This window comes from Otolemur garnettii, unplaced genomic scaffold (genome assembly GCF_000181295.1).
Source record: "Otolemur garnettii isolate 467f Iridium unplaced genomic scaffold, OtoGar3 scaffold00084, whole genome shotgun sequence".
Lineage (NCBI taxonomy): Eukaryota > Metazoa > Chordata > Mammalia > Primates > Galagidae > Otolemur > Otolemur garnettii.
This window is the reverse complement of record NW_003852479.1, coordinates 7260359-7270798: the sequence shown is the minus strand read 5'-3', so window position 1 is coordinate 7270798 and position 10440 is coordinate 7260359. Positions and strand designations below refer to the sequence as shown.

General features: G+C 54.1%; 1 protein-coding gene across 2 annotated transcripts in view; it reads left to right on the top strand.

Moving 5' to 3' along the window:
• Positions 1–5091: 5091 nt before the first annotated feature.
• The window catches only part of MECOM (MDS1 and EVI1 complex locus), a 567302-nt gene continuing 561953 nt past the window's right edge, over positions 5092–10440 (top strand). For both annotated transcript variants that reach the window (XM_003794650.3, XM_003794647.3), the window contains exon 1: positions 5092–5503. Coding sequence is in view for 1 of the 2 variants with exons in the window: in XM_003794647.3 (XP_003794695.1) it covers positions 5467–5503 (37 nt within the window). In the remaining variant the exon portion in view is untranslated. The remainder of the gene's footprint in view (positions 5504–10440) is intronic.

Sequence of the window (10440 nt, the reverse complement as noted above, 5' to 3'; positions counted from 1 at the left end):
CGTTTCATAAGCCCGCGGGAGGTAGCTTGTCGCCCTGCCGGGCTGGTCAGTGGCTCGGCCTGCTCTCGAGGGAAAGGGCGATTACGGCCCGGAGCCGGGCGGGGGGGTTTTAGGTCGGCTCTTTACTATCCTCACCGGGCTTATTAAAAGCCAGCCCCGCCCCTCATGCAACACCCCAATTTGGAAGAGAGGTGTGGAAGCACTAGGGGGAGGGAGCAGGATTGTACAATCTAAGGATTTGCTAAAAAATCTGCAACCGAAATCGCAATTTCCAAAACGGCGAGTTTTACGCGGTAGAGAGGGCACTGGGCAGAAAACGCGCGCACGGCGGAGAGGGCTGGCCAGGGCACTCGCTCAGGGATTTCGCTGGAAGAGGAGCCGGCTGAGGGGTCCCGGCTGGGGCGTCCCGCAGCGCACAGCCGGCGACCGCAGCGCGCATTCCACTGCAAACCTCCCGCTAGGGCCAAGCCCGGGACTGTAGAGACTGCGCCTTCACGCAGCGACTGCTGCGGGACGCGCCTGGCCCAGCGTGTTCGCACTAGTGTGTGTTTCTCCGGGAGCGTCAGACGAAGCGGGCAGTCTAATGTTTATTACAGCCTGCGTATTCTTCCTCCAGACTCACCAGGTTTATTCAAACTTTTGTGCGTGTGTGCGTGAGTGTGCGCGCGCGCGCCTCCATCCTCCGCTCGCTCCCTCCCTCCACCCCGCCCGCGCAGGGCGAACTAGTCCTATATAGCGATGATAAATATCCCTGCTGATCACTTGATTGATTACCTCCCTGAAAGGTCACGCGGGCTCGCAGTAATTTCCTTTTGCCTAAGGCTCTCTCTTCACTTTTACTCTGGCACGACAGCTCCGAGTACACGGGATCTTTATTTTTTATTTTAACCCCTAAATGCAACCCCTCCCGAAAACAATGCAGACAAGAAAAATCGAATAAAATCAACTCGAGATCTTTTCGCTCACTTGCATCCTCCCGGCCCGTCTAACTCCGTTCTTTCTTAACGTCCTCGCCCCCCTCTTACTCCAGACACCCTCTCCCCAACTCAAATGTATTCTGGACACTATTTAATAGATGAGTGTCTTGCAAGTAAACCCAGGCGTCCCTTGGGTCTGCATTTCATGTCCGTGACTCTCCCTTTCTCTCCTGCAGACTGAAAATTCGGATTTAAACCAGTAGACAAGCTATTAATTTAGCTAGGCTACCCAGGGTCCTGAACCCAATTAATTTCTAATAATTATAGCCCAAGGGGGCTAGATAGATTTCCCTGCCTCTTTCTTTTATTGCCACTCCACACCACCGAGGTCAGCGTATAATAATAAAGTGTATATTTTGAAAGCGATCTCCAGAACAGTGAGTTATTGCAATGAATGAAAATTGTTTCCATTTTGGCTAATTGAGCCGGTGGCCGAAAGCTGGAGCCCTGAGACTAAATAAAGAAGACTGTTTCATTTCAACATGAAGAAACCCCTGCCTAGCTTTGGTCACCCAGCGAGAGTTTAATTTCTTAACAGCCAACCTGAAACCCAGCGTTGGGTAAACAGTATTAATAATTGCATTACAATGATTAAATTAATCTTGCTGGCAACAGGAGAATATAAGTTGCGACTCAATAGCACGATGTAGAGTTCACTGCACAAAGACAATAGGCCAAGAAATACCTCCATAAAGAATTCAAACTTTCTTCCAAAGATACTGTGGGGCTGGTTCAATTATCATGCAAAGAAAGGGAAATTTCCTGTTGCATGTAATGTGTTGAAAACCGGTTCTTAGCCTTTCTAGCGTTAACACATTGGAGAAGAGCTGTACGTGTCCATGCCTTTCTTTCTTTTCAACGACCCATCTTCCAATTTCCAGCTCGATCTCTGATTTTTTTTTTAACCCGAAACAAACAAACATGACAATAATAAAACAAGCAAACCCAGACAGTCTGCAAACTCATCGACTTTCCAAGGAGGCACTTCTTCCAGATGGAAGGAAACACACGAAAATGTGGGAACCCATGGTACTACCCACCAAGAAAACGAATTTCAGGAGGAGAGGGAAAGGCGGGAGTTGGGGAGGGGGCGGGCAGCGAGGGCAGCTCCGCCAACTTGTAGGAGGCCTCTTTTCTCCTGGGCCAGGGACAGGGTAGACATCCTGTCAGATTCTGTCGGCAACCACAGGGCCGCCAAACAGAAAGTCACCTGTTCTGGTCTCATGGCTGGGACTTGGGACAGGTGGAACTGACGGGGTCCAGGCACTTGAGACCAGACCCCGCAGGGGCGGGCGCACCGGGGTTGTGGCGCTGGGGGCGGCGAGCACGGCTGGCCGCTGCCGGCTGGTTTGCTCCATCGGGTTAAACACACTTGAACTAGCAACACAGTTTTCATTAATGCACATTTAAGGTAGAAAGCGAATGAGAAAGAAAAAAGAGGAAAAAAGAAAAATGAAAAGAAACCCAACTTTCAGGTTGGAAAATAAAAAAAAATGGTGTGGTGAAAATTTTTATTTTATAAAAACAATGATGCCTTATGTTTTCATAATGCCTTGGCCTGGGGACACAGAAGAGTTTGTGTTCATTATTTCGGTTAGAAGAAGCAGTATCGGTTCATGTCCCGAAGCTCTTGGGAAGACCAGGGAAGAGGACTGTGAACTGAAGCCACAGCCACCCCCAGACTTAAAAAGACCAGAGGGAGGGGGCTCGGCAGCCCTCACTGCCCACCTCTGCCCTGCTGGACAAGTTTAAAAGTCAGGGAACTTTAAATTTGGGAATTCAGAGACTGGGATTTGATTTACTTCAGTCTTCCACCTCCATCCAGTTCCCTTCACAGATCCCACTCCACCCCCTAACTGTCCACGTGGTTTGTAATTTCTCAGAAGAAATAGCTGTCCAGCTTCAGGTTTGGGCTGTCCTATTTAATCTGAGGGCTTGGGTCCTTGGTCCCTTCCTTTCCTAGGAAGGACATTCCCCTCTCCAAGGAACCAGGTCTAGACAGATCCCCTGGGGATGACAGGAAAGGAATAAAATAGGATTAGAGGGGAGCAGCTTCCCTTGCGGCCCCCCCCCCCTTTTTTTAAGCTCCTGAGGATGAGAAGACAAAATGAAACGTCACAGGCGGTCTTCTCCTGACCCGGGTGTTCTGCGGTGCCTGGGTGCCAGGTCAGGGTGGACTCTACTCTGTAGGGGCCGGGTCGGGGACAAAGGTGCCCCTGGATCCTGTTGTACTGTCCTTCTGTCCTCTGGCCTAGGACATGGTCCCGAGGGAGCTCCCTACCCTGATCAGAAGCAGTTTCCCGGAACTTCCTGCCAGCTAGCCTGGTGTTTCTCTCCTTAGAGATTTTGTCCCCCTTCCAAAGGCTCTCAAGTCCCTTTTCTTCTTTCCCTCTGAGGACATTTACCAGAGGGAAGTCACTCTTCCCTCTAAACTGAGGAGAGATGGTGGATCCACGTTTGGGGGGAATTTTGAGAGTGGAACTGTGGGGCCCCACAGCGAGCATGTTGGAGAGTTGGTGCTTTTGCACACCCTGAACGTTAAGCATACTCACCCGTATGCACAAGATAATAGGGGAGGGGGTTTAGGTCTAGAAAAAAAACAGGTGTTCTTTTAATCTGCGGTGGATGTGGAGTTATCATGTACCAACAAATGAGAGCCCTAGAACCTTCTCTTTTGAAGTTGCTTTATTTCTGCTCTATGAAATTCCTTTCCTTACCTCCCCCCTTTCCATCCTCACATTCAACATTACACATCTCTCTCCCTTGTGACCTGTAGTTTGGCTCTCTTGGGACATGTATCTTACAGCCAAATGCCCCCAGAATTACACAGTTCTTTTGAAACAACAATGGCAAGCGTCTGGAGCCAGGGTAGATTCTCTGGACTATGATTTCCTTGAGTAAAGGTGTTTCTGAGCTGTCGGCACCCCTTTGAGGTTGAATCTTGCTGTTTGCTCTCACACCCTCCTCCCTCATTTTTGATAATAAATACCAACAAATCCAACTGGGCATTCTCAATGATCCTTCCTCCCCTTCCCTGCCTTTGCCAAACTCGTGCCAGGACCTGGTTTCCTTCTCTTTTTCCTTTAACTTGAATATCAAGGATGTATTGTTGTGGTACAGAGACTGAAAAGATTGTAATTTTCTTTTATGGTGTCTGGCAGGATTTGCAACAGATATTAATGGGGACATAAATAGCACGCGGAAGGTATTGAACAAAACTGTTTAATGCAAGAAGGTTGTACCAAGAGAAAATCTATACGTGGTTGAGATTGATTCATACCTTGAACACAGCCAGCCCCTGTAGGAGCTCCCACTTCTGCACGCCACTTCATTGGTAAATCCTGTAATTAAAGCAAATTTCAACTGCGTGTGTTTTGAAGGGAGCGTGTGTATGGAATTTCCCCCATACTCCTCCTTCTTGTGACCCCAGAGGTTGAGGGTTTAAGCGGGCGAATGAAAATGGCAGGCAGGCTGAGCTGCGGCGGGAGGCGACGGGCAGTGGTGGGGGAGGCCGGAAGGTGACAGCCGACCTCAGGGAAACCTGGAGGTTTTGGATGTCAAATGCCGGCCCGGACCTGGGAATCAAGGGAGGTGGGAAAAAAACACTGAAATGTTCCCAGGGTGGCAGCAAGCACTGGCACTGCATCTAAAATCTGGGGGGTGGGGGGGGGGTGGGACCCAGTTATTTATTCAGCTTCCAACTCTGAAAGCGGAAGCGGCAATAGCTTCAGTAGCGCTGGAAGCGGCGGCAGAGTTCCCAAGTTCAGGATGATTCTCACTTTCTCCTGGATCATTCGCCGAGGGTCCAGTCCTTCTTCTGGTTCTTTAGTAGGGAAAAGATTTTTGAAAAAGTCCTCCCCCCATCAACTCCTCACTTTCCCCATGGATAGTATAGGAAAATGTCTGCAATTTATAGTGGGGAAAACAACAATAATAATTATGATACAAGCTCATTGGTGATTCCCACACGGAATCAATCAATCCTCTGCCCAAGCCTTTTCATTCCTTTTTTTCCCCTTTCTTTTGGGCGAGGTGTCCGCTCCCCTCCGCTCCCCGCGCCCGCTCCCCGCCCCCCGCCGCCCTCCCCGCGGCTCCCTTTCTCCGCCTCCTCGGCGATTGCCATCTGACAAGATCTCCAAATCAAAGTGATAAATCGCTCCAAACTTTTTTTGGCGGCGCTGAGATGTTGGAGGGGCGTCTAGCGCGCATGTGCGAAGGTGTCCAAACTGACAATGCTGGAGAGATAGCGAGTGTGGATTGAGAGAAAGGGAGAGAGGGAGGGAGGGAGCGTGGAAGAGGGAAAGACAGAGTGAGAGTGTGGAAGTTGTGTGTGTGTGTGTGTGTGAGAGAGAGAGAGAGAGAGAGAGGGAGAGAGAGGGAGAGAGAGAGAGAGAGAAGAGAGGGAGGGAGAGGGAGAGCAAAAGAAGGAAAAGATCCAAGAAAAAAAAAAACCCAACCACACAGCAGCGGCTGCAGGACTGGGCACAGCATGAGATCCAAAGGCAGGGCAAGGAAACTGGCCACAAGTAGGTGCAATATCCCTTTTCTATTGGCTTTCCCTCCTCTGCCATCTTGCATCTCTGTCCCCAGCGCGCCGGGAGGGAGCGCGGGCGGCCTCTCGCGCCGAGCCGGGGCGGAGGGCAGGCGCCGCGCAGCCCCGACAACCTGCCGGCTCGGCCTCCGCGCCGGCCGCCCGCGCTCTCGCTCGAGTCCCGGGTTGGGCGCTGGTGGAGCCGGGGCGGCCCTCAGCCCCGCGCGCCGACCAGCTGTGGCCATCCCGGGGTGGGGGTGGGGTGGGGGCGGCAAAGACCAGGGTGGGAGGGCGGAGAGCGCGCGAGAGCGGAGGGGCGGTGAGGGGGGAGCGGAGAGCAGAGTCTCCCCCTCCCCTCCCTTCCCCCCGGCGGGGGAGAGCCGCCTCTGGCCAACCAGCTAGTCCCGAGTGTGGGAGGAGGGGAGGGCGGCGGGGGGGCGGGCAGGGACGGGAGCACTCGGGAACCTCGGTCTGTTTCTGGGGTTTGGGACAGTGAGCTGGCTCGGAGGGAGCCGCGGCGGCAGAGTTGGGAAAAGTTGCGTGGCGGCCGCCGGAGTTGGCGGGCGGGGGCGGCGGGCCGGCCGCGGTAGTGGGCGCTGTGCGCTCGGCCACGCTCCCAGGCGCGCGTTGCGGCGGGGCTCGGGGAGACCAGTTGTGGGCGGGGGCGGAGGCTGGCGGCAGAGCGGAGAGAGGACTCCGCGGGGCAGTGGGCAGGTGGGGAGAAGAGGCCCCGCGAGCGCGTGGGGCGCGGGGTGGAGGGCGCGCCGCCAGCGCGACAGGCTTGGAGACGGAGGCAGAGGGCGCGCTGCGACCCGCGAAAGCCTGGCTGGCGGGGCGCCCGGCGACCCCCAGGGGGCGAGCTGCCCGACGCCGGGCGGCCGAGAGGGCGCAGCCGCCTCTCCTTCGAGTGCAGCAGGATCCGGGGCCAAATGTCCTCCCCGGCGCCCCCTGCCGCCCGACGCGCCGCGGCCTTCGGCACGCAGGACCCCTTTCCTGACTTCAGCAGAAGCTTTGCCGGCCTAGCAGACCCTGCCGACAGGACGTGGTGCTAGGCCCGGGATGTGGGCGTCAGGGCCGGTTTGTCCCCGGTGCTTCCCACCCTGAGTGTCCGGGACTCTGGTAGCCGAATCGGGAGCGGCCCGGGGCGCGAGGCCGGAGCTGCCTGGGAGAGGACAGGCCGCCGCTCTCTCCCCACAACGTACTGGCTGCAGCAGGACCTGGGAACTGTTTTGTTTGTGGACCAGAGTAATGAGTTTTGCTGGGAGACGTCTCCCCAGTGACACCCCCAGTCTCCTGCCTCCCGCCCCTCGCAAACCAAGCTCGGTAGGTGCTCCGCGCCTGCCAGCCGGCCGCAGAAAGCCGCGGCTCCGGGTCAGGCTGGGCTCTGAGGGGTGGAAGTCCGCGCTCGGGCCGGCGAGATGCTGTCAACCCTGGCGCCTGGGCAGCTCTGCGTTCAGTCCTCACCAAGCACCTTCCACAGTGCCCCGCGCGGTTCTTTTCGCCTCGGTCTCAGATTAGCCCAGATATCGGGCTCTTTGGGTCGTCAGCCCATCTGCTTCTCTTTTGCATGTCCTTCATTTCACTTCGCCGCGAGAGTGTCAAAGGGCGCCAGTAGAGCTGTTTTCCTTGTTTGCCCTTAAATGAGCCTGATGTCTTTATTTTCATTTGAAGGGGGAATAAATGTACTTGGCGGCATGAGGGTTTCAGTTGCGACTGAAGGCTAGACGTGTGTGTGCGCGCGCGCGCGTGCGTGCGTGTGTGGTTGGCGGAGGTGGGAGTGGAGGTCGCCTATCTCCACCGTGCCCAAACCGTGAAACGAAAGCCCGAGTCTTCGCGCCGCGCCTCTCTGCTGGTGTCCTCCGAAGTGAAAGCAGAACATAAAACCTTTCGCATATTCTTGGTCAACTTTTTAAGCTATTTTAATTGTCTATCAAGCTGCACGCTGCTGCATTAAAATCTTCCCGCACGCACGGTCCACGTTACAACCAGAAACTGAGCCTCATTTCCGATTTGAAGATACTTGTCCTTCTACACGTTTATTTGTCTTCCGCGTCTCTAAGGGTGCCGCCGCGCTTTCTGACAGCCAGAGCCGAACTCTTCCAAACTGTTCTCGCTAAACCTCAGGCCTCCGCTTGCATGGCTCCAGCTGTTGCTGCCGCAGCTGCCTTTCTCGGACAGAAGCACTGCTTTGTGCAGGTCTTCAGTGACAATCTGGGTAATAAAGGAAATCATATGAAAACTACAAATTTTTGTATTCTAAAGCGGGATTTCCTCCCCCTCTCCCAGTTGCTCGTGGCGGAGATGGTTGGGGACCCCTGTAGTGCAATCATCCAACGAAAACTTCGCTGCTCCGCTGGCACCAGATTCTCTTTCTGGGTTAGAAAGAGGCATTGTAACTACCATACTTAAAAAAAAATCTACCTTTATCGAGGCAAAACCAAACGTATACAAGGGAAACAAACACACAGCAAGAGTTGTTTTCTCCATTGCTTGTTATTCTCTTTAAAAAATTTCTTTGGTGGCCGTAAGTCCTGAATTGGGCTTGGCTACGATACAGGAGCCCATGGACTGATACCAGAGGCCACAGACCCTGAAAATGTCCCCTGCAGTTACACGCGGGATCAACGTACAAGCCAGTCCCCAACTTGTAGGGCTTGTCTTTAACAGTTGAAACCTATAAATTCGTTGTAAATCGTATGGGGGAACATTTAAAAATTTAAAAAAATGAAGGGAAAGCAAGAAGGTTGACATTTGTATTATTTAATGCCCCTGAATTTTATTTCCATTAAGAAAAAAAACATTAAAAGCCAAAGCGGTCCTGGCAGCGCCAAGAGACTTCCCAGTCATTTTCTTGGGCATCTAGGATAGCACTTGGGCCAGGCCAGAAATGCCACTTGCAGCTCTCCTTACGGCTGGGAAGGAAAGGAGGCTGGGCCTGCCTAGCACGTCCAGAGCCCGGAACACCGAAGAACCCCCCACTCCACTTCCCCAAAGTGACAACCCGCAGGAGTTCAATCACCGCAAAGAACCAGTTGCGTCCGAGTAACCCCCTTAGCTACCGGCCCCCCAGAAGCCTCGTAAAGGCGCAGACGGCAATGCGATTAGTGAGTCTGCGCGGAGGGGGCACTTGTTAACTCCTACCCTGGGTCCCAGTTCACGAACGGGCTCCGCCGCAGGAATGGTAGACGCCACCCCTCCCCCTGCTCGGAGGACTCACCTTGGCGCCCAAAGCCCAAGACAGAAGGAAAAACACGCTCGCCCAGGTCCAGGCATTCCCTCTCTGTATGTCCACCTACTTGGGGTTTCTTTCTTCCTTAAGAAATCTACATTGAAACAGAACTTTGTTTAAAAACATACGTTTATTTGCTCATTTCAGGCTGCTTTTGAGGAGGAAAAACCTCCCTACGGAGGCCGAGGCCCCTTCTAGGAAGGCGGTTTATTTGCCAATACTTGACCATTACCCGGCTTAGGGCTGCTTTATTGCGTTTGGCACTCGGAGTGCAGTCTTCCTGCAGTATTTCAATGTGTTTAGCCAAAAAAAAAAAAAAAATCTGTGTTTAGGGGAAGGTTAATTACGCTTTTCATTCCCCTCATCCCCGACACTGTGGAAGAAAACAGTTCATTAGCTGTGGAGGCAACGAGGTTGGACAGCAAGCCGTCTTCCCCGGGCTGCTTTGGAGGGCTGCAGAGTTGCAGGGCTGGGCGACCTGTGTTCGTGTGTGCATGCGCCTGTGCATGTGTGGATATGTATGTGTACGTGTGCGTGCATGTGTGTTCATGTGTGGATGTGTGTATACGTGTATGTGCATGTGTGTGCATATGTGGATGTGTGTGCGCGTGTGTGTCTGTCTCCTGCCAGCAGCCCCGCTCCCAGGCTTTCCAGCCAAGGCCTTGCAGGGAGCCCGGGCCTCCTCCACTGCCTGACATTCAACCTGTAGGAGCTTTTGGAATGGAAATTAACAAGCACATCGTTACTAGAGATTTTTCTATCTTTTTCTTTTTTTCTTGAAGTTGAAGGTAATGAGTTTGTAAGATTATCGCTAAACATCTTACCGTTTTGAGGTTTATTTGTTTTTGTAAATTGGGGCCAGGTTATTGGAGGCTGCAGTAGTGACCTGGGGCAGGGAGGCCGGAGCTGGGGACGCCTAGCTCTGTCCTCCTGGGGCGAGGGGGGCAGGAGAGCGCTGCTGTGGCCGGGTCCAGCTGCCGGGCTGCGTCTCCTCGGGCTCCTGCACGTTGCCTCCGCAGGAAGCGGGAGGTGAGACGGAGAAACTTTGTCACCTCTGGCCACCGGGGCTTCCCCCAGTGCTTGGCAGAGTCCTGTTCTCCAAAGCTGAGCGCACTCGCCCACCGTTCACCCCCAAACTGCCTGGAGCAGAGGAAATAACTGCAGAAGGGACTCGGGGTGGATGGAGGCCTTGCCCGCCCAGGGCGTCCCCCTTGCCTTGCTCCTCCTGGGGCTGCCCAGCTTGAGCTGCCAGCTTTGGCCAGAACTCTCCTCTGCCCGACTCCCAAGGTCCCTCAGAGCTGGTTCGCAGTGGCAGTGTGAACACAGGCTCACACTCACGCGTCCGGCGGTCTGGAGGGCAGCCACAGACTCTTCCCTCTGTCCGGCTGCCTGGGCCCCTTCACAGCCTCCTGGGACAGGGCAGAGAGGGACGGGGCAGGGTTGGGGGGCAGGGTTGGGGCTGGAGGGGACAGTCACACTCTGATGGTGCCTGGCACATTTTTCTGGGATGGTGGTTAACCCTTCCTCCGCTGGAAGCCGCTGTCTAAGCAGTTTCTAAAATGGTTTGTGGGGTCTGCTTTTCTTTTCTCCTGGGCGGCCCAGGATGAATCATGAGTTCCTCCCTGCTTCCCCACACCATTAGCTGGGATCCTCTTTCTAAAATTAGATTCCCCCCTTCCTACTTTTCTGGCCTTCCCAACGTA